This window comes from Microchirus variegatus (genome assembly GCF_963457635.1).
Source record: "Microchirus variegatus genome assembly, chromosome: 23".
Classification (NCBI taxonomy): Eukaryota; Metazoa; Chordata; class Actinopteri; order Pleuronectiformes; family Soleidae; genus Microchirus; species Microchirus variegatus.
Genome location: NC_139824.1, coordinates 9306091 through 9330111, shown reverse-complemented (window position 1 = coordinate 9330111; position 24021 = coordinate 9306091). Strand labels below are relative to the sequence as shown.

Sequence of the window (24021 nt, the reverse complement as noted above, 5' to 3'; positions counted from 1 at the left end):
ACGACATGAATTAAGATTTTTCCAACATAAGGTGTTAATACGTGCTTAATATTTACTAATAAAGGGCTAGTATGCGACTTATATATGTTAGTAAGCACCTAGTTAATGGTGAATATGTGTTCCCTAATCTGAAGTGTTACCCAAATTTCTTTTGGAACTGAATCCACTTCATTGGAACGAACATTTGTAGTTCAACTGCAGGACTTAGAGCATGGCAGCTTCTCAAACCAAAACAAAATCTTTGACTCTTTTCTGTATATTCATTCACTGGTGACCTGCCTATATAATGATACATGCCATTTCTTTCTTTAGCAATTGTAGTAACTGCTTCTTAGTAGGTAGGTCAATTTATTTGCTTTTAGACTTTAAATTAGTTCATTAATTAATGTGTTCCAATCAGGTTGTGAAGAGGATTTTAAGCAGTACGGTACAAAATGCTTCAGAAAATGATCTCCCACCCTACCTTTAATAATGTTGAATAAAAGCATCTACTAATGTGCAGGCTGGGCCTTGTTATGTCAGCACTGGTTTGAAAGTTAAAACTTGAAGTCTTGAGTGTAACCGTGAACAGACTCAGGACAGTGAGGAATATCTTCCATGGAGTTCGTCATTCTTTTTATTTTTTATTTTTTAAATAAACAGGGAAGGGCCTTTGAGAGTGAGCTGTCCTTTACAAGTCTGCCTGCAGAATTCCATATAAAACAAAGACATTATATAATTATAACAGAAAAAAAAACTACTGATAGGGATCAACTTTAACACTTACATAATATATAAAAGAAAGTTTCCCAGTGTTAGTGTCAAAAGTTGCAGTTTACACTTGCAGGAAAATATATCATTATCAGTACCAGCTATACCATACATGGATGTAGAAAAATACAAGAAGCAAAGAAAGAAATTGGACAACTTTAAGTGTGTTTGGACATTTTATATAAAGCATGAAATGCCTTTTATATCCATTGGCTTTTATTGTCAGTGATTAGAACACACTTCATGTGCTCAGTGTGGCCACACACACAGTGTGGTTTGACACAGCACTCCTGCTTTTAAAGCAGTGGGTTATTATTATGTGGGTTTTTAAGGGCTCTGTTCATAAAATGTAGTTTAATTGATATTACAGACAGAAAACGACGGCCTACAGCTACGTTAGAAAAGTGAGTCAAGAACCCTTAATGTTGAGATTAATAAACAATAATCATCTCATTGCTATATGCTAAATATTTTCTGTTTCAGCACCATTATCTGGTTTGGATTATATATGATATATGATGTGTTAGATATGTTCATGTCGAGACAGATGCAGATAAAATAAGAGTCATCTTTGATGTTGGTTAACAGAGAGAGAGGATGTGGGAATTTGGTATGGATATGAATTGAGTGTTGCGTGAACGCTGCGAATGAGAGAAAACATAGGAGTTACTCATTAGTTGTAGTCACTGATGCACTTACTGAACTGGAAGAGTTTTTGAGTTAGATGTGAGACCAGAAGAGCATTTTACAAGGTCACTGGTCTGCTGTGCTTCGACTGCTAATGCGTTTATATTAAAACACATGCTCCTATGGACAGTCAGCACTTTTACTGCAGGCTACTGTACTTCAGTACAATTCTACTATAGGTACAGTACACTCTTAGACATAAGGGTTCCAAAAGGGTCCTTCTATAAGAGCTGAGGTTCTACCTGGAACCATTTGCTTCTGAAAAACCCTTTCTTCAGGAAAGTGTTTTTCACGGGTTCTTGGTAACAGTAATGGTTCCAGTAAGAACCATTTTGATCCAGAGAACCCTTCAAAACCCCTTTCCTGAATAAAGGGTTTTTTAAAGGGTTCTTGGTGGAACCCTCCAAAAGGGTTCCAGGTGGAACCTTTATAAAAAGGTTCTACCTGGATCCAAAAAGGGTTCTCCTGTGAGGACAAGCCAAAGAATCTTATATGGTTCTACTAAGCACTTTTATTTCTAAGAGTGTAAACTACATACTAATGAGGATCCATGCATTAATGATGAATTCAATATGTATTAATGATTAACTAATGCTTAATAGTGTGTGTATATATATATAAATATGTATTATTGTAACGTGTTACCGGTATGTGACTCAAAATAAGATAAAACAGATGATTCTACAATCTAAGATTTAAAAGTGCTGAGTAGAACAAGTTCTTTGACTTGTCCTCATAGGAGAATTATTTCTGGAACCCTTAATGTTACCAAGAACCCTTTATTCAGGAAATGGGTTTTAATGGGTTCTCTGGATCAAAATGGTTCTTACTGGAATCCTTAGTGTTACCAAGAACCCTTGAAAAACAAATGGTTCCAGGTAGAAGCTCAGCCCTTGTAGAAGAACACATTTGGAACCCTTATTTCTAAGAGTGTATGACAGAGGAATGGATGGACAGATTATTGATTGCTTGACTGATTGCCTTTGGTATTTCAAGTGTCTGTCCATGATCGGTTCCTCAGAGAGACACATTTCAGCATTTTAACGACCTTGGGAAGAGACTCTGCAATCAACTATTTTTTGCGATCCTGCCTGATGCGGCTTTAGCTGCGAAACATCACAACACTCACGGACGCAGAAGACCATGTGATGAAGTCATGTAGCCTCGCTTGCTTGAGAAGACTTTCCCTTTTCTGCCACGGTAAGTGATATGAGCCACATGAACCCAAATTGCATTTATGATTTGTATGGTGCCAATGCAGGCACACAATCAAAGCCTTCCACTGAATCATTTAGCATATTTACTTAGCTGGCAACTTCACGGGCAGTCAAACCTGTCTGTGTGAACTCCTTCAGTTGTATTTTCTGCTGACACATGCTGGAAAGTGCCGAGCCAGTGACAGTCACTCTCTCATTAGCAGGTTTTTTTTTTTTTGATGGAGACTCCAGAGCCTGTGGGTGGCCTGGAGCTGGTGAAATGTGCTTTTTACTTTCTGTATCTGCACTCTTCTTACCACGGAGACCTGAAGTCTCCGTTCACCCCGCGAATGGACCCTGTTTTTCAAGTCTGCGCAGATAAAAAGGCATCCAATATTTCAGCAAATAGAAACCTTATCCAAACAAAGGTAGGGTAGAGTCATTACTTTGGATGAAAAGCACATGTGAAAAAAAAAAAAAAAGAAAAGGAAAGGAAAGAAAAAAAGACTGGACACTTGCTGGATTGAAAACACAACCTTGTAAAGTGCAGAGAGTGGTGCTGAATAATTATTGGACGTTTCTTGCCTTTTACTGTTAAGGAATGTGAGAAAATGATTTATTGAGTCTCTCAGCACCTTAGATTGAAAGGCGTGATGAAATATCCATTAAAACTGAGTGCATATATTGGAAATGTTCTATATAATTCCTTTTAAATGACATTGTTTTCATGCATAGAAAACGAAGAAGAAGATATACTTTGTATATTTGCTGAATAGGTATGATTGACCATTTACAGACAACTTAACAAAAGCCTAGCAATATCCTACCAATCTGCTCTTCCCTTGTTTAAAGTGGTGCCATATGTTTTTAAACGGAAGATTTTTTTTTTTTCTTTCACTTGCTGATGAAAATGAGCAGAGCTTATCTTCAAACATGTTTTATATTGTAATAAAAATCTTTGCTGACAGTAGATCTGGCAAAAATTTACCGCGCAGTTCCTGCCGCTTGTAAATAACATTACGCTCGGTATAAAGTTGCGGCAAAAACATAAACTTCAACTTTTTTGGTTCAAAGCGGTGAATTATCACAGTTTCGATATTATGTAACACGTGTGTAGCGCGGAGGAAAGGACTTGAGAGGTTCAGCTGACGTGTAAAAAAAACAAAAAAACACACTCTCTTTCGCCAATACATAAAACTTATTTTGAATACAATGAAATTCAATAAAGGGAATAAAAGCAGCAGCAAGTCTAGTTATGTATTATTCACGTCTACTGAATCTTCAGGGTCCACTGAAGTCGTACATTTAAGCTCAAAATAAGTCTTTTTGAGTGTCATTTGCAGCGTCTTCTGACAGATATTTTAGCACACATTTCCACTGCTATGATGTGGTCAAACTCTCATTATATGCAAACATGTCATTGATTCCCCCCCCCTCTCGACTCCTATGATCCTATTTTACTCGGAGGATCGTGTTATTGTTTATGTCTAGCAAAGCATTGGTTGCACATTTACTGAGAGGAGCATATACGTATGAGCCTTTCATCTATAATCCAATCTGCGACACATCCGGTTATGATGGATCTTGTGAAGTCCCATTTGTCCTCATGAAAAGAATTACACAAAAGCAAACACGTTAAGGTTGGTGGCTTTGGTCTCCCCTCATAAACCCCTTAACATCTTCAGTTACTGTTTTTAATCTGAAGTTTTTAGTTTACTATAGATGCCCCATGAATTCTATGTCATTGACCTCCGCCAGGACGTATATGTTTTCGCCGGAGTTTGTCTGTCTGTTAGCAACATAACTCGAAAAGTCCCAGACGGATTTGGATGAAATTTCCAGGAAATGTCCGCAATGGGACCAGCAACAAGTGATTAAATTTTGGGTGTGATCCGTAGGGTGTATTTTGTAGGCACTGAGCTGCCTTGGCGGAGGTCTGCGCTCTCCGAGTGCTTTTCTAGTTCTATCTCAAATGGACCTAAAATTTTAAAGTTCTACTTTTTCATATTTTACCACAATATGTAAACTCGTTAATGAAGTTTCATTTCATATGAGAGACATTTGTATAAGTATTAGCACCACTTTACACTCTTAGAAATAAGGGTTCCAAAAGGGTCCTTCTACAAAGGCTGAGGTTCTACCTGGAACTGTTTGCTTCTGGGTTCTTGGTAACACTAATGGTTCCAGTAAGAACCATTTTGATCCAGAGAACCCTTTGTTGTTGGTGGAACCCTCCAAAAACCTCCTGGAGCCAAAAGGGGTTCTCCTATGAGGACAAGCCGAAGAACCTTATATGGTTCTACTTAGCACTTTTATTTCTAAGAGTGTACACACTAATTTGCACTGCAGATCTATATATATATATAGCCTTCAGATCTGACTTTCTATATTGTAAATTAATAATAATAGTAGTAGTTAATTTCTCGAAAAATAAAACCTTTTTATTTTGTTTAAAAAATTTATAGTTTCTTTCTTATTTGGACTACACTATTAGAAATAAAAGTGCTAAGTAGAACCATATAAGGTTCTTCGGCTTGTCCTCATAGGAGAACCCTTTTTGGCTCCAGGTAGAACCTTTTTATTCCACCTGGAACCCTTTTGGAGGGTTCCACCAAGAACCCTTTTAAAACCCTTTATTTAGGAAAGGGGGTTTAAAGGGTTCTCTGGATCAAAATGGTTCTTACTGGAACCATTAGTGTTACCAAGAACCCCTGAAAAACCAGAAAAGGGTTTTTCAGAAGCAAATGGTTCGAGGTAGAACCTCAGCCCTTGTAGAAGGACCCTTTTGGAACCCTTATTTCTAAGTGTGCAGAGAGACAATGACCAAATTCCTCATACTTGGCCAGTAAAGCTGATTCTGATTATCTGTAGTTGTAGTTATAACACTGATTAGATCTTACTGCTGCAGAGATGCAGGAGGGGATTGAGCGGACAAAAGTGTTGCACAAACGAAAAGGTAAAAATTGAGCGATTCTTTTTAAATGTTATATAAAATGATGCCTTATGTAACACATCGTTTCATCTTTCTGGATTCACCTTCTGTCTTGCATTTGGAGGAACTTGACCCCGGATGAGACACAGTGCAACACAAAAACAAGTCCCGTGTAAACATTGTTACAAAATACATTCTTTTATTCGTTCGTCACTGTAAATACACAAAGGGAATCAATAGCGAGTATTCACAATAACAATATTTAGCGGGATATAAATCTTGAAACCATTTACATACCATTTACACAGACTATTTTGGCTTTTTATTTCATTTCAGGAACTATCCTTCCAATGCATCTAGTTTGTGATATCAAGTCGAAGAAGCTATCTACGCCTTTACCCTCTCGAATATACACAGTATTACTACATTATTTTGAATCTGTCCAAGCTGTCTCATCCCTTTTCTCTTCTCACCTAGATCATTTCCGTGTACTGTTTAGGATTCATATTTTTTTTAATTATTATTATTATATGTACATGATATACACTGATTCTTAAATACATTTCCATTGTCTCCAATCTATTTACAATATAAGAGCTTATTGAGTATTGAGTTTAATTGGTGACAAAATATGTGTATTGGATGAATCAAAAGGAGGCAAAATGTGATATTAGACTGAATATGAAGGTATGGAGTGGTGGTTTAAAGGAGTACCTGCAACTCCAGTTTTCTAACTTTCGAAAGTATGCAGACAACTAAACAGAAACATACAAGGCTGTGTGCCAACATGTAGAGTCATACTGTTAATTCTCTTTGACAACATCAGGTTTATGAAGCATTTTTAATCAATCCTCTCGTGTGTCCGTTCCTACTGGCTTTGTAAGTGGAAAGAATTGCACGTCCATTGTGCCCTTGAATTTTTGTGAATGTGATTGGAAAAGCAGAACTATTCTCTGTCAACTATATCGGGAGCACAAGGTCTGCGGCGCAGCACTACCTCGGTGCAAACTGCTTTATCACGGTAGAACGCAGCTGTATATGAAGGATCAAACCACCTTATATCTCCTCGCGTGGCTCTCTAAAATGGGTGAGGAATCATCAACCCCCCCTCCCCCAGATGAAACTCATTCTCTGGAGTTGAACGATGCGTTCAATTGCTTCCCCCGTTTCCTCATGCGACCACTGTTTGTGGAGTCTGGACATTGTTACTGGTGTCCTGCAAAGCAATAACTGCATTCTGTGTGAGGCTTAAACAAACAACATGACACCGAGATTTGACAAAGATGGTGAGACACAGGCTTACACGTGTGATCTTTTAAAGGTCCCATATTATATCCTATTTCTCCAAGTTAAACTAGTTCCCTGGTGTCCAAATGAACATCTGTCTGTGACATGCTTTGGTCAAAACATCGTTAGGATGAAGCACCACAGCAGTTCAATCACCCTGCCAAAACAGCCCTTTTCAGAAGTAAAACAAAACTTAAGAGACAGGCAATGACATCGGTCACAGAGGCTACTGGGAGCTAACAGCAGTTAGCATTTGGAAAAGTGATAATTTGCAGGACAGATCCACTGGACAGATAAATCCTCTGAGTCTGGAAGTTTGTGAAGAACTCTGTGCTGCACTGTGGAGCCAAGAATAGAACTTTTCACGGACTTCCGGTTTTCGGATGAACTCGCCAGCATTCTCACGTGTTTTTACGGACAAAGCAGAGCTCCGTGAGACAACAATTCCAGAAATTTTGCGCATTGTTACGTCCCAATGAGCGCGGAAGTCAACATTGCATGATTTATCTCCTGTACTTAGACTGAGGAGGACCATAAAAAACATGAGTGAGTCATCTTTTTTTCACACTTTGGTGACCTATAGGGCCTATTAAAATGATTGAAAAGTTGATTTTGCATAATATGGGACCTTTAAAGAAATAGGACTTGGAATTAAAGAATGGAAATATGGCTTCTCAATAATTACGTGTCATATTATTGTGAGTCGGAGCTTGTTGAAAGACTGATAGTATGTCTACTGTCTCCATCGACAGTAGAAACACCACCCATCACAGCATCTACTGCTAGGCTAACTCTGTAGCTCCCTGAATGTGTAAAAGGTTTGTTGTATTTGTGGGCAGACACACCGTGAGCGGTGAAAGTGTGATGATGCAGGTGTGCACTGGACGTGGGTGCGGGAATGAAACACTCACTCAGCAGACACATTAAAGCATTCCCATTCACTCTGAGCTTCTTGAATAGCAGGCTTGAACCCACACAGTCTGTTCTGTCTCTTGTTAGTCTCTGTCTTTTCAATACAGCCACAACCCATCCTTTACAAAAAAAAAAAAAAAAAAAAAGTCAACTGGCAGATGGAGACAAGAGGCCTCAATGCCGACAGCAGCTGCCTCCGCTTCAGATCTTCTGGCACATGTGGAGCCTGGACTTGGACGAGGAGGTGGCATCTTTCCACACCTTGCAGGAGAGGCCCTTGGCGCAATCGCATCGCTGGAAGATTTCCAGGCCGCGAGAGCCTTTCTTCCTCTGCTTAGTGCACACCTCTCCCTGCCTCAGAACCGGCTTGCAGATCTTGGTCCAGAAATGGCGGGCGCAACAGTAGCCCTCGGAGCAGTCCGATGACCGCAGACAAGGGTCGCCCTCGTGCCCTAACAGAGGAAGACAGGAAAGAACTTCTGATCAGATGCAAACTCCAAACTGGATATCAAGTTGGCACATCTCTACTTGGAGGAGGTAAAACAGAAACAAATGCTTCATCGGACACATAAAACCCCTCAACGTCTTCAAGTTTGCCCAACAGTGATTCAGTTGAATAGAGAAAAGGAAACGTATAATCACTGCTCATTAAGATGTTGTGCTGTTGTTTAGCAACCCTTTTCCCCCACGTTTGAGTTCAGATTGCACTAAGTGTGACCATGTCAGAGACAAAAAGAGACAGCACAAAGCTTTCAACTTTCATCAAATCATTTGTATTCTTCTGTATATCAAGCCTTATAGCTATTACTCTGTAAATTAACCATATATAGTCCCATCTGGTCTGAGTCTTAGATTTTTTTGGCATGAGATGAGTATTAACTTGATGAATGTATAATTTGTAACACTTTTTTTTTCCCCCTGTGAAACACGTTATATCACCTCTCGCCAAAGGCTGCTTTATCATTCAGACCAGTCGTCCTGTATCGCTGACAAAAACCACACTTTGCTGATTTAGTTATTTCAGCGCGAAGTTCCAGCCGTTCGCGTGAAAAACTGCTGCTGAACGTGCATTGGTTTAACGCATTGGTTCTCAAAGTGCGGCCCGGGGGCCAATGGCGGCCCGCAGAAACATTTCTGGCGGCCCGCAATGAATTACAGTTGATAGTTTTAATCCAGGAGTTACTAAGCTTGTTAAATGTTTATAGGACATTACCGGATACAGACCAATACGTGTAACCTGTAGAACTGCAATCTGGTCATTAAAATTATTCCAAATGGGATTTCTTTCTGATTTTTTTCCTTTGGCGGCCCTCAGTCCAACGTTGGGATCCTAAATTGGCCCTCAGGTATCAAAACTTTGAGAACCCCTGGTTTAACGCCACAGATTCTGTGCGAGTGGACTTTTTCTCACGCAAAGGCCGTAATAGTGCAGTAACATTTAAGGAGAAGGAGCATAAAATAAATGGCCATATTTACAGCATATTTAACATAGATTTTTCGCATTAAGGTCTGCGGACTTGAAGGTGCATTAGAGAGTAATTTAAGTGTCTCGTTAAACGTATAACTTTATGGATAGGCTTTTATATTACCATAAATAAGGTGACATTAATGCTAGGCAGGGGTCATAGTGAGTTATTAGGTATGCTCATGCCAGATCTGCATTCTGTGGTTTCCGCTTGTTTATCACACGATGTGAGCTCGTCAGTGAAAGTGTTTGTACGGCTTTATGTAGGTGCAGAAACAGCAGGGATGTGGTTTCTCCGAGGCTCACCACGCTGCGCTGTGGGCTCACAGACACTGATATATGAGCAGAGGGATAATTATCAACATAGTTTGCGGACTGGCATCAACTGTGGACTCTGGAGGACGCACGGAAGACAGCGAAACAACAGGTTCGGCGAGAGAGGGAGACAACAGCGGCAGTGTTCAGAGACGGTTTCTGGTGGACATGTTTTAAACATGGTTCTCAGAGACGTGCGGTCGAAGTCTTACCTTTAAGAGAATGCTTTGGATGCGTTTTGCCGCCCTTTCTCCAGTCTTCTTTGGTGAAGAGTTTGTTGTTGTCGGGCTCGATGTGAGGCGAGAGGACACTCTCAGAGATAGGGACGCAGACTGACGACAGAAAAAAAGACGAGGAAGCGTTAAAAACCGAACATCCCAGAAAGAAAAAAAGTCAGTTAAAACAAGTTTTAGCCTCTCTGGTGTCTGTGTCACTCACAGGTTATTGCTGAAAAAAACTTAAAAATATGAGCACTGAATCTTAAACTATGGGAATGAATTTAACACAGTTCAACCTGAGTTCAGGTTCCTGTCTAAGAGCATGTTTTTAGCATTATTTAAAGGTGCATTATATAAATAAATAAATAAATTCCTTCTAATATGTCACAGAGACTCAGGAATAATGTTCATATAACAAACTGAACTCACCAACAACAACAGTACAGACAAAATATTTGCATTAAAAAAAATCTTTTGCAGACTGCAAATCATGTTTATGTTTTCAAATCATGTTTTGGCATGTGGCGCCACCTACCGCCGTCTAACAATCATTGCAGTCAGTAGAGTCTCAGCTGCCGAGCAACCACGGGTTGCCAGTTACGTCAAAAAACGTAACCTAAAAGACCTCGGTATTTTGAATTTGAATGTAGTAACTGTTTTTGGCCACATTCTTACATATGGCAGCTTTATATATATATTAGCTCCTTCATGAAGTCTCTGGGCACTGTTTGTTCAGTGATGTGGAACAAGTCTCCTTTCCCAGATAATTTGGAACAATAATTAAAATCAATCTATGTGTGTGAGTACGAGTATACGTACAGGTGCTGCAGCGGTTTCCTGGGCAGCACATGGCGTCGCGGTGGCAGCGCTTCTTCCTCCTGCGGCAGGTGAGGCAGCGCGAGGGAGCGTGTTGAGGACTGTGGCAGTAGCTGCCCACAGAGCATTCCTTGTCATTGCTGCACGGATACACCTGCTGAGGAAAAGATGCTTTTAGACTTCTGGAAATAAGGCACAGCGCATATGTACAGTACATATTCATTATACATCAACCAATATGGATACATTTGGGTTCATGTGTTCAAATATATGTTCCTTGGCAAAACGTTGTGTTCATGAGGTCACATTTTCTATCCAGATAAGTCAGAATCTTAAGTGCGATGTTGGTGTTCTCAGATTATGAGCATTTGACATACGGTCATGTTGTGTTGTGTGATTTTATGTTTCCCAGACATGAGTATACACTCTTAGAAATAAAAGTGCCAAGTAGAACCACATAAGGTTCCTCGGCTTGTCCTCATAGGAGAACCCTTTTTGGCTCCAGGTAGAACCTTTTTATAAAGGTTCTTGGTGGAACCCTAACCCTTTTAAAACCCTTCATTCAGGAAAGGGGTTTTAAAGGGTTCACTGGATCAAAATGTTTCTGACCGGAACCATTAGTGTTACCAAGAACTCTTGAAAAACCCTTTTGTTTTTTTTATAAGCAAATGGTTCCAGGTAGAACCTCAGCCCTTGTAGAAGGACAATTTTGGAACCCTTATTTCGAAGAGTGTAGGACATTTTCTGTAATAAAATAAAATTCAACTTGTGTTTGGTGTAGTAGAACACACACACACACATGTGGGCGTGGAAATGGCTCGGTAGAAGAGCAGGTCGTGGAAGGTCGCAGGGGCTCAAAATGTGTGACGGAAAGAAGTGCTGCTGCACTGTATGAATGTGTGAGTAAAAGGATGTGAATGTGAATGCAAGTTGCATGCAGAGACCTTCCTTTACCTGCTTTGAATTTTGTGAAGAAGGCAATAAATCCAATAAAATGTTATGTTAGGGCATTTAAACTGTGTTAGTGTGCAATTAATGTGCATCGACCTACAAATAAATGTTTTTATACATGCATGCAGCTGCTTCCAGACATGTTTTCTTTAGGAAATGAGGAACACACAAAAAAAATAATACATATATCATTAACACTTGGTTTTGGAAATCAATACCACAGTTTTTCTAATATGTATATATATATTTATTTTAATATTATAATATTGAAGAGCTGGAACATCGACTTAATCCAAGTCCGGTTGCCTACAGCTAACTACTGAAGAGAAGCCTGAGGAACGCCCCTCTGCATGTCCAGATACTGAAGATAGGAGGCTGTTGTCCAACATGTCCTCTAGTGTGGTCAAAAACAAAGGAGCCTTTAGATTTTACAATCTAAGAAAAACGTTATGCTTAATGATGTCTGCAGTCTTGTTTTTTCGCTAAAAGCTTGATGTGTACATGTTCTGTGCTGTGTATTCCAGCGAAACACACAAGAAAAAACCTTCAGGTATTTTCCATATGAGCACTGACATAACCAAACCATAATAAACAACACATACAAACACAGTACCCTGCCGCCCACAACAGTGCAAAGTACATTCAGAGCCGAGCTCATTTTTTCCATAACAAATTTGTAAACCAGTCTTACTGGAAGCATTTTTTTTTTTTTTTTTTATATAATTCCTTTCACATGCAAATCCTGTTGCTATTATTGACTTGGAGCAGGAGCAAAGAAGCTTGACATTAATTGTGTCGCAAATCAAACGAACTCTGCAGACAAATGAAATAAAGCCATGCATTTATGCTGAACTGGTGAAGGACGAGGGACATTTTGGAGCAAAGCACTTATAATCTGACTGGGGTCACGGCAAAGGTCAGGAGACAGCGTTGAGCATCTTTATCTCATTTTAAGTCTTTCAGTTTTGGGTGCATTATTGAAATTTAAAAGAAAGTTTGAAAAACACAACACCTAGTCAGATGCATAACACAATGAGCAGGATATGGATTGTGACTGAGTGAATTATGTCCAGTATAGGCTGACATTAGAGCAACATGTTTGGCTGGCACACCACCACACGCACCACAACCACATTCAGCTGGCACCACACTGACAGATCTGATTTAGTGCGGTTTACCACCGACAAACAGGGAACAATAAACATGTGAATGAACATGAAAGAGGTTTAAAATCAGAGTTTAAAAAAAAAAAAAAAATCATTACGGCCACAATAAACAGCTAACTTGATTCGGGGGGAATAAAGGTCAGCAGAGATTGGAAGGCCGTGCCCGAAAAGAACAGGCGTCACTCCAGAAACACCAACGCAAACCACATGTTCGAAATCAGCGCTCAAAATATCACGTATCACATTCGGCGCATTGGAAGTTGTTGCTCGATGTCCTCGTGCTTCAGACAGTGAACAAGATTAGACATTTGGATCGATGCCATGCTGACTTTCTCAGGCTGGAAACACATGGAGGCAATGATACAGCCATAGAAAACTGAGCAGGAATATTACGCCGAATGTTCATCCATCATTATGTCAGACTCCCACGATCCAGATGCTTAATGTGTTGATGGAAGTAACAAAGCCATGATTTTTTTTTACATATATTTATATATTAATTCGCTATTAGAATGTTAGGAACTGTTCCCAGAATATTAACAAGACTTTTTTTGCAGGGGGAAACAGGTGAGTATGCAAAAACACTTTATATCTTTAAAATAGTCATATAGTGAGGTTATGAAAGCCAGGTATAATAAAGGCTTGTAAGGATGTCACGGAATTACATCACAACTCTGATAGAAATACTTTACCATTATGGGGAAAAACCCTTTTAATATCTAAATGTGGACAGTATGTGAATCAGTGAAAGCTGCGGCCAACAAAGGATTGTTTTAGCTTAGCGTCACAACCATGAGCAGAGTGGGAAAATTAGCCTTGACCTCATTTCCAAAAATCCAACCCTCCAACACATCTGCAGCTCGTTCTTTAAAGGTGATGTTTCACATTTGTGTCAGTCCCTAAACAATTGCAAACACGAAACTGCAAGTGACTATAAATCTGAGGAATCTGTGGAAATTGTACATGTCTGGTTGTGTATCGATAAAAATGAGGAAAAGCTGCTCCATGTGAATTAGCTTTAGAGGTTCTTGTAGGTTTATTTTAGAAGTTTGCAGAGACGACCAGCTGAGGCAGATGGCTGCTCTCTGAGTCTGGTTCATGCTCGAGACTTCTAAAGTTTTCTTTTCTCTCTCTTTCTCCACTCTCACTGTCTGTTTGCTCATGGTGGGTTTGACCATATGATAATGCACTCTTTGAAATAAAGGTGCTAAGTAGAACCATATAAGGTTATTCGGCTTGTCCTCATAGAAGAAGCCTTTTTTGGCTCCACGTAGAACCTTGTAGAACCCTTTTAAAACCCTCTATTCAGGAAAGGGTTCTCTGGATCAAAATGGTTCTTACTGGAACCATTAGTGTTACGAAAAACCCTTTCCCAAAGAAAGGGTTTTTTCAGAAGCAAATGGTTCCAGGCAGAACCTCAGCACTTGTAGGAGGACCCTTTTGGAACCCTTATTTCTAAGAGTGTAGTGATCCACCAATTTATTTAGAAATAAAAGTGCTTAGTAGAACCATCTAAGGTTATTCGGCTTGTCCTCATAGGAGAACCCATTTTGGCTCCAGGTAGAACCTTTTTTATAAAGGTTCTACCTGAAACCCTTTTGGAGGGTTCCACCAAGAACCCTTTTAAAACCCTTTATTCAGGAAAGGAGTTTTAAAGGGTTCTCTGGATCAAAATGGTTCTTACTGGAACCATTATTGGTACCAAGAACCCTTGAAAAACTCTTTCTCCGGGAAAGGGATTTTCAGAAGCAAATGGTTCCAGGTGGAACCTCAGCCCTTGTAGAAGAACCCTTTTGGAACCCTTATGTCTAAGAGTGTAAATGTTGTATACAAATAGTGTTTAATCCTCTGCTTTTAAACTCATGTTTCTCTTCATAATATAGTAAGGTCTTCACCATATGATAATGCACTCTTAGAAATAAAAGTGCTAAGTAGAACCATTTAAAGCTCTTCGGCTTGTCCTCATAGGAGAACCCTTTTTGGCTCCAGGTAAAACCTTTCTATAACGTTCCACCTGGAACCCTTTTGGAGGGTTCCACGAAGAACCCTTTAAAACCCTTTATTCAGGAAAGGGGTTTTAAAGGGTTCTCTGGATCAAAATTGGTTCTTACTGGAACCATTGGTGTTACCAAGAACCCTTGAAAAGAGTTCTTTCAGAAGTAAATGGTTCCAGGTAGAACCTCATCCCTTGTAGAAGGACCCTTTTGGAACCCTTATTTCATGTTGTATACAAATAATGTTTAATCCTCTGCTTTTAAACTCGTGTATCTCATTCAATAAGTAACTAAGAGCGATGAGATTGTCAAGCAACTGTTCCCAAAAAAAAGTGTGATTTTCTGTTTCGGCATCAATGGCTCTATCAGGAGAACATCTTTGTTGCCATGGACCAGTGGTGTAATCACAGCTGAGGAGGGGGAAAAAATGCTGGAAATTTAGCCTGAGAGTAGATCAAGAGGCAGGATATCACCCCCACCATTCACCCCCGTACATAAAAAATGTGTTGTTATCTGCATTAGATGACAAATGACCTTGGCCACGTGCAGCAGTACTTCATACTACCGTACTCTGATCCCTATCTTCCTTTTTTTTTTTTTTGGCCAGCAGATGATTTGGATGGATTACAGTGCATGTTGCACGGGGCGGGTGTGTGTGGGGGGTGTGGAGGAAGAAACGGCGCTCACCTCTTCCATCATGGCTCAAACCACAAGACAGCTCTTTGAAACCCAATGATACAAGGCTGACCCCCAAATCACGGGCGGATAATCTCGCCTTATCATGTCATGTTTTAAAACGGCTCATTCGCAACTTCTGAGAGACAGGGCTTCATTTAGATGAGTCCCATTCATCTCCATCTCTGTCGTCTCCCTTATTTTCTCCAACCCCGAGACAGCTTTCACACATAAAAGCACGGCTTTGTATCCTGTGCAGGAAGTGGGCTGAGGAGCTGTGTACTCCGCAGCCTCTCTTGGTATGCTGGTGAGACGATAAAGGCCCCGAGACAGACACAGAGTCATAAGGGAAGCCCCCCGGCCGGCCCTGTCTCGTGCCGCCGTCGTGCTGGTAAAGCACCGCGACTTTGAAGAGGGAACTTAAATGTGCGGGAGCAACAATCTACAAGGGATTTACTACAGGATATACGGGGACTTTGAACCGTCCCCATGCTCTCAGGATCCCTTATTTACCTGTGTAGAGTCATTCCAATGTGCTGATATAAGTCATGGAAGCACCCTGTAATGTCTAAAAATAACTAAGAATGCCTCTATCTGCATAGTAGGAGTCTGAGGGATTAAAATAATTGCTTTTGTCTCATTCCCTCGCTTTTACTGAGAGTTGCAAAGGTCCTTCAGCTTCACTAAAGCATCCATTTTATCCTGGTTGTGAGGAATAGTCAGCTGAGAACAGCCAGGCCAGTTTTTTTGGGGGAGGCCTGACAAGCACCACAGCATGTGTCAGTGGAGAAAGTTGTCCATGTGATTGGGAAAAACATTTCTTTTGTGTTTTTTTGTTGACGTAAAAGAAAAGAAAAGCCCATGTGCCACATTTGAAGGGTGAAAAAGGTCCACTGTCAAGCGTCGTTACAGCTGGAAACGTGATAAACCGGTTGAGTGCGAGGACAAAGTAGACTTGGATAAAGCCAGAGTTTGTGTGCCCAATAAGCAGCGCCGCCACATTTTGGCAGAAACACTGATATGCAGGCAAGGTTTTATTTTTCAGTCAACAAGGTAATAGCTTGAAACTCCATTCAAAAGGAGAATTCGTGGAGTGTCTTATTGCCGGCTGTGGAACTGCCGCAAGTGTCAGTTTGTGTCTGTGGCACAAGATTCTCTCTCTCTCTCGCTACTCTGGCCTGTGATGAATCGACAGACAAAACATTTACCGGCCCTGGGCTGTTTGCGTGCGATAAATCACTGCCGAATTTGATACGAGTGTGTGACTTTACCATACGTGACTCGACCGCAAGCTAAAAATCTGCTGTATCAGCATCATCATCATCATCTGACATCAAACCTCACCAGAGAGGCAGTACACATACACATACAAATATTCATGCTCACGTTCACGACTAAGGGCTAAAGTAAGAGAACCCACAATGAGAAATATTTTGATACTATCAATTACATTGTAAGGGCCAATTCCAATTCCTATCTTAACCCTCAAGCTCAACCCTTAATCTTAACTGGCTTATTAATCTTATTTTGTCACTTAGAAATGGGACACCCCTTAAATGCAGATACGTCTTCAGACTGTAGGGGGCAGAATAACGAGAAAGCTGCGTCCAGTCTGTCAACTCCAAAAAAGAAGAAGAACACATTTACGTCAGGAATATTTATCACGATCCGTTTGTCAGTCAAGTTATTAGGTTGTCAGTTAGTTATAAGATGATACTCATACAAATACCACAACCATGGACATATTCAGCTGACAGTTACCACACACCACGACTTATTGAAAAGTAAACGATAGCAAACGATCGATTGTCCGCACTGGTCGGCTATTGACAAAAGATCGTAAATTAAACGTTACGCAACAATGACGTCAGTAATCCATAATATGGGCCTAAACTAAGATAATACAATGGTTTTCATCATTTTTATATCTCTATTAACAAAGAAAATACTTAATTTGTAGCGTACTCTTTTCGCTGCTTTCGGCGCCATCTTTGTGATGTGAAAACACGCAATGCATTCTGGGTAGCCCTTGCTCCCAAGGGTGGTCTCGGAAAAAAACTACATTGAGGGCGATGCAGCCCTTAAACTTGCCCCTCAACGTAATCGGGACAGCATTTGCACTAGAGGGAGCGCGCATTTTTGAGATTGAGGGTTAAGCAAGGAATTGGAATTCACCCCAAGTCTTTAAAACAAGTCTTCCCAAATCCATTTTCTGACCTCCTTTTGCAACCGTAATCATTTTCATACAGCCTGAGTTATAGGACAGAACATCTCCTCTTCTTCCCTTTGACTAAAGGCACAAAAAGCAGCAATTAATTTAAGGTAAAGGACTTCACACGTTTGTCGCACGTCCATGTGTGACTAAAACCCCCGGTGTCGTGATTGCGCTTGACCCTCAAGTGAGAGATCAAGCGCGCAAACCTGAACCTGTGAATGGTGTTAATGAGTGGCAGTGGCCTTCCAGAGTCAAATAAACGATGTCACAGAATAAACAAACTTCATATGCCCTGAAAGCATAGACAGCCGGTGTCAGATAACATAGGGATGGCTGCACACAAGTCACTTTTTTACAAACCTTGTCTTCAAACGCAGCTTTGGCGTCTTTCATCACTCAAAACACATGTGTTTATGGCCGCGCGTCCCCTTTGAGCGCTCGAAACCAAAGTCCTCCAAAAAACGAGACCTTCCTTAAGTTAAGTATACATTCCGAGTTGATCTTATTCATCGGACGTGAATGAAGACGCACGGTCGTCTGTGAGTGACTGCGCTCTTCAAAGACTATCAAAATAAAGGGGGGGGGGGGGGGGGCGCTTGATGGTATGCTGCTCTGAAAGGTGTAATCCTGCGGAATGAGAGGTGCATGAATCTCCTCTCTCATTAAACAGCTCTCCAATTACAGTAAAACAGGTCAAAATAGGAGGCTCCTAATGGCTCCAGTGCAGGGCCTTCATGGTGCCCAAGGGACCCACAGACCAGGAGGCCACATGACCAGGAGACTGAGGCACAAACTCTAACAAGCAGTCACACCTCCTCTGTCGCCTTTTCTCCCTCTTTCTCAGCTCATTAGGATCACTAAACAGTTATTTTAGGTTAGGGATGAGGCAGACAGAGGGAGAAAGGCTCGACGTGGCTGTTTTATAGTCAGAGCCCTCAGAGATTTGCTTGTTAAAGTGGTGTCTGTGTGGAATTAAATAAAGCAACTTGTTAAAGCTGACTGACTGATCGGCTGCCTGATGTTTTACAGACGTGTAAGTGCATGAACGCAGCCACACTGTTGGTTCCCTTGTGGGTTCAGAGGTTACGGTGGTCAACGCTGTCTGCCCCACACTGCTATCCTTTTCTTCTGGTTCCTCTCCAAGAAACAACAGTGCCACCCAAGAGCGGCGGCTGTCGAGGTCTCAGAGGTTTTGGTTTTGTCGGTTTGACTTCAGTCAAGGCTGATGCGTGCGGGGTCAGACAAACTCAAAAAATTCCCAGCAAGTTTTTGCACTTGGACTAACCGCCAAGGTGAAGCCAAATCCTGACCCCTGGTTTCTTCAGTGATTGAGTGAACCCTTTATCGCAAAGACGCTGTCAGCATCTGCAGGACATAAACGCGTATGAAGCTGTCAAACGCTTCCCACTGCTGAAGGTTTTGACCAGCATTTCTAATTTGATGGATAAAACACCAAATTACACCCTTGTCTCCGCGTGGTGGCAAGAGTCCCTCTCTCTTGATAATTTGCTCAATTTGAATGTAAGCCCCTGATGGCAGTTTATTGGAAGACTTTGTTAAAAAATCTGTAAACAATATTGCATGTTTGACAGCGAATTGCAAAGTGGATAGTAGCAAAAATGACATGTGGGGAATTATTGAGATTCTCACTTACAGATCTGGCACGCTTAAAATCACATCTATCTGAAAACCACTGCGAGCTCTCCAGAGGTATGATAATCTGCCAACGATTCCACACCAACTATAACAAAATCAACAGCGTGACAACTTGTCCATAAATCTACTTGTAAGATTTTTTTGGCGCTGAAGTTTCCCATAATGCAGATGCGGAGAATTTCGGAGACATTTGAGTTGACGCTTGCCCATTTTCCACTTTCTACACTTTAGTAAGACTTAATCAGCACTTATTCTGTGCACAAATGAAAGTAGATTGCGGTGCCTATAATCAGTGCCGTGTTGTCTTACGCTCACAGCACTTACTCTGGGTTTGTTATACTTGATCGATCCTTGAAATCGCACATTTACAAGCTCGCGAAGAGAGAAAAACGAGTTATTGTCGGTTCGTTCTGCTCATAAACAGCTCAGAAGCAGAGGGTCAGTGTAGTTTGGCTGCCAGCGTCCAGCCGCACAGTTGGCCCAGCAGAAAAAGACTGCGACTGTTGGATTTCTTAAAAACCTCCTGGCAAATAAAAATAAAAGAGTCTCGCACATATATAAAAATATACAGTAGAAAACCCTCCTCCTGCCATAAATGGTATTAACCATCTTGATTTGGACAGACTACAACACACACCAGGGCATTTTAGTCTAATAATAGTACGGTGGTCTGTGCGCACACATACTGTTTTTCCTCAGTCCATGCTTTCCAAACCGCTTCAGATTATTGCGATGGCAAAGATGTAAGCAGGCGTTCAAATTGAGGTCTGGCAATGTTGATTGAGGTTGGATCTCTGCACTCCGCAGAGAAGAGAGAGTGGCTTTTCCATAATTTTTCCCTCCGTCTGAGCTGGATGTCAGAGCGCTGCACAACGCACTTAACAGATATCCAACGCTATCAGTGCTACAGCTGATGTTAGAGCAGAAAATAGTGTTATAAATCTGTGAGGAAGGGGGGGGGGGGATGAAGGAATAATCTGACTGTCTGCTGTGGAGGGATGTGATGGAGATGTGGCAGTGCCATCTGCTGCTCAGAAAAACACTGTGAGGCACCATCACATCATCACACTCCTACACGGTCGGTAAGTGTCCAGTTAATTCTCTTTCACACACGTTTTACTTTCAAAAACTTCAATCGATCCCCACAGGAGTGATCTTTATGTTTTTGCATGAATAAAAGCTTTGAAATCAATTTTTTTTCTTTTTCTAATCCCACATTTGTTGACGGTCATTTGGCACTTTGTTGAAACAGCAGGAGTTGATTTTTTTTTAATTTTTTTTTGAGTGGATATTAAGTGGCTGGCTGGTAAGAGTATCCCTCAGAGGCCCCACAGTAAGAATCTCATAATCCCAGCAAGCGTCTGGGCCACTTTAATGACACGAGGACCCAGACAGAAAATTACCCCAAGTGTTAACTTTTTCTCACATTTCTGCAGCCATTAATGATTTACTGTGGAAGTGCGCTACACTGACGGTGGCGTCAGGTCTGAGGAACAATTAGGATTTATGAGAGGTCCGATCCCTGCAATTCCCAATAACTATTCACAGGTTTTTTAATTGGTCACCTCAAGAAACTACATGGGCACAGTTTCAGGGACAATTACGCACGCTTATGTGACTTCGTGGCACACTCATAATCTGCCAGGAAAGCTCCATATCTGCACTTGTACTGTGTATCATTATGATTATGACAATATTAAAGTATACACTTCTTCTGAAGTTGTCCTTTTGTCATGTTTTTAAATGACGCCTACTTTTATTCACGTTCATCCAATTTTTACGCAGTGCGTAAATTCTCCATTTACATTAAACAAGACCTCCGTAAATAAGTGGATCGTTCAAATGACCTGTGCGAGGATGTTGTGCAAGGAATCTGTAAGGAAAGCTCTTTATCTGCACTTGTAGTGTGTATCACTATGGTTATTATAATATTAAAGCATATGCTTCTTATGAAGTTGTCCTGTTGTCATGTTTTTAAAGGACGTCTACTTTTACTTCACGTTCATCCACTTTTTACGCAGTGCGTAAATTCTCCGTTTACATTAAACAAGACCTCCGTAAATAAGTAGATCGTTCAAATTACCTGTGAGAGGATGTTGTGTTTCTTCGTGATGGCACTGGACACGGCGGCGGAGCGGTTTGTGGCTGGTGTAGGTGTCTCTCCCAACAGAGCTGGCTTGATGGAGTTCGCTTTTGGGCGCGCCTCTGATACCTGAGATGCCCCCGTCCTTAGCGCAGCGACGAGAAACATCACAACACAGCATCTATTCCATGTAGAGTCGGGCATCCTCGAATAAAATACTGTAATACCAAAAAAAAAAGAAAAAAGATCGAATCGCTTGGGGAAAAAAAGTAGACAACTTTTGTTTGTCACTGAGAAGCGTGCGCCCTGGCAGTGTCCATGTGACACGCGTGTCCGACTGCAAAGCAGAGAGAGTGTGATAGTGATGATGTTTTTGAATCAAATATTCAAAAGAATGACAGCCATTGATATAGTTATCTGCAAAAAAAAAACAGAGAGCCCAGTGTGGAAGGAAAACAATGAATAAGAGAAGCTGTTTAAAATGCCGATGCGCTGAGGGTCAGAAAGAAACCTGACAAGAGGTTTCCACTCTGTCTCTGTCTATGAGTGAGCACTTAGTCCTGCAGCCCGGGTGTTTTATGATCTCGGATACTTTCTTTTTATAGGATTGTAATGAGTTTGCTTCCTCCGCCCCTATTCACAACTGACAAAGAATGAAACTGATCTGTGTGCGGCACTGCTGCTTGCGCATTGTCGTCTCGACACCGGCACCAGGAGCCCCGTTGGGAAAAAGCTATAAAATTATACACTGTGTGTTTTAACTGGGCGTTTGACCCTTTTTTTTTTTTACTGCGAGGAGGTTGGACGCATATAGGAAATATGTGGGGAAGCTAAAAGAGAGGAGTTTGTATTTAAAGTGCAACATTTTCCACAAAGTCACCAGTTTGTGCGCAAATAAAATAAAAATGTGAACATTCAACAAATCAACAATCGAAAGCACTTGAGGATGATGTGAAAATGTAGTGATCCCATCATTTCAGAATGTTTATACGTATATATATATATATATATATATATATATATATATATATATATATATATATAGATATAGATAAAACAATATCTGATAACCACTGTGTTCCCTGGAGGCGTCCCTCATGATGACAATAATGATAAAGTTAGTGATATAGTATTATAGAAGCTCCTTTGTTTGATTGTTAAAGCTATATTCAAGTTGGTTCGCTGATAATACCTGTGGAGGTACAATGAAGTCTTTCATTTTCAGCCAAGAAAAGCCCATGATTTTCTTTTTTTGGAAGAATAAAGTGTTTAGTGCAGGGATAAACAGTCCTGCCTCATTCATTCTGGTGATTTTATCAACTGCACATGTGAGTAAATACTGTTGGTCACCATGCACGTATACACTGTGAGTGTATACAGTATAGGTATTGTAAATATTAAATACACTTTGTCATCCATCTCATTTAAAGAAAAACAGCCATTCACTGAAACCGTCTTTCCCACAATGCCTCTGCGCCTAATAGTGCTTTAGTTTTCACACACACACGTTAGAACAATCTATTCAAAGCTGGAATACTCGACTGGGCTGGGATGAAACCAATATACCGGTAAAGGCTTCTGACCTCAAAAGCGATCCATCATAGGCTCCAATTCAAAGTGTCAAGTTCTTTTGTTTGAGACAATAGACAACCGACTGAAATGGGGAGTGGGAGGAAGTATTGGACTTGTTTGATGTAACTGTATATGCTTAGAGGTGATACTACCTCTGTCACCCGAGTGCACAGTGATTGAGCTTAAAAGACTGGGCATGCAGACAGTTGCTTTCAGCAGATACACACATTCCTAACATTAACATATTTAGTTTTCAGGATTAAAATGTTGGTATTTCAAATTAATAAATTAAGAGAGTGTGGGATAAGTCAATGAAATATTGTTTTATTTTGAAATTCCCCTGATGTGGAGCCTCAGATTTGACCATGGTTTTCATCCTCTTATCGTCCTCTGATCCTCTGAGTATTATTTGTATTCCACTAAATAACCTGATAATCACCTGTTACTAGTATGTGTGCATAACTACTTAGTTACTTGCACATGTGGTGTATTGGTTCGTTGTTTTGTACTAAACACGTTTGATCCGGAGAAGGAAGTCCAATCAAGTAACATGACAGAATGAGCACGTGTCTCAGATTATGTAAGTCGTAAGGATCGAGAACGCAGCGCTGCACAAACACATGAAAAGTGTTTATCGGTAGAAATGTGAAGCAGTTTTCCTTTGCGATACCTTGTTGTTCAACAATGTATTGATTATCTTATGAGGCAGTTTAAAAAAAGGAGTGAAAATCCTTTGACTTAGAGGGGATTTCTGACCCGCCCAACATCTGGATGCCACCTCAATCAATTTTTTTCCAATATCAAATCTCCACCCTTGCGACTTTTAATAGTTCCTGATTTTGTTCTCCATCTCCTTCTTTTGGGTTTTATGGTTCCATTGCCTTTCCCTTCGTGAACTCATCCCTTCATGGCTCGCATTCAGCAGAAACGTTGATGAATACGTTCCGTGCCAGATGACACCCAGCTGGGCTTTGTCTGTTCTTCAATGCTGCTGATTAAACAGCTGGCCAAAGTGGCTCATAACATAGTGCACCAGAGATCCGGAGAAAAGAGAGGGAACGGTGCATGCGTCTCAAACACATTCGTCAATTTAATACGTACAGGCAGAAAAGCAGAGACACTTAAAATGAC

At 40.8% G+C, this 24021-nt stretch overlaps 1 protein-coding gene across 1 annotated transcript; it reads right to left on the bottom strand.

Annotated features, from left to right (window-relative positions):
* Positions 1-7965: 7965 nt before the first annotated feature.
* On the bottom strand, positions 7966-21522 carry dkk2 (dickkopf WNT signaling pathway inhibitor 2; the record flags this gene model as incomplete). The annotated part of the gene is made up of 4 exons (XM_083909195.1): positions 7966-8216; positions 9757-9876; positions 10582-10732; positions 21319-21522. 4 exons carry the CDS (start codon positions 21520-21522, stop codon positions 7966-7968), a joined length of 726 nt encoding a protein of 241 aa, XP_083765321.1.
* Between the last annotated feature and the right edge of the window lie 2499 nt (positions 21523-24021).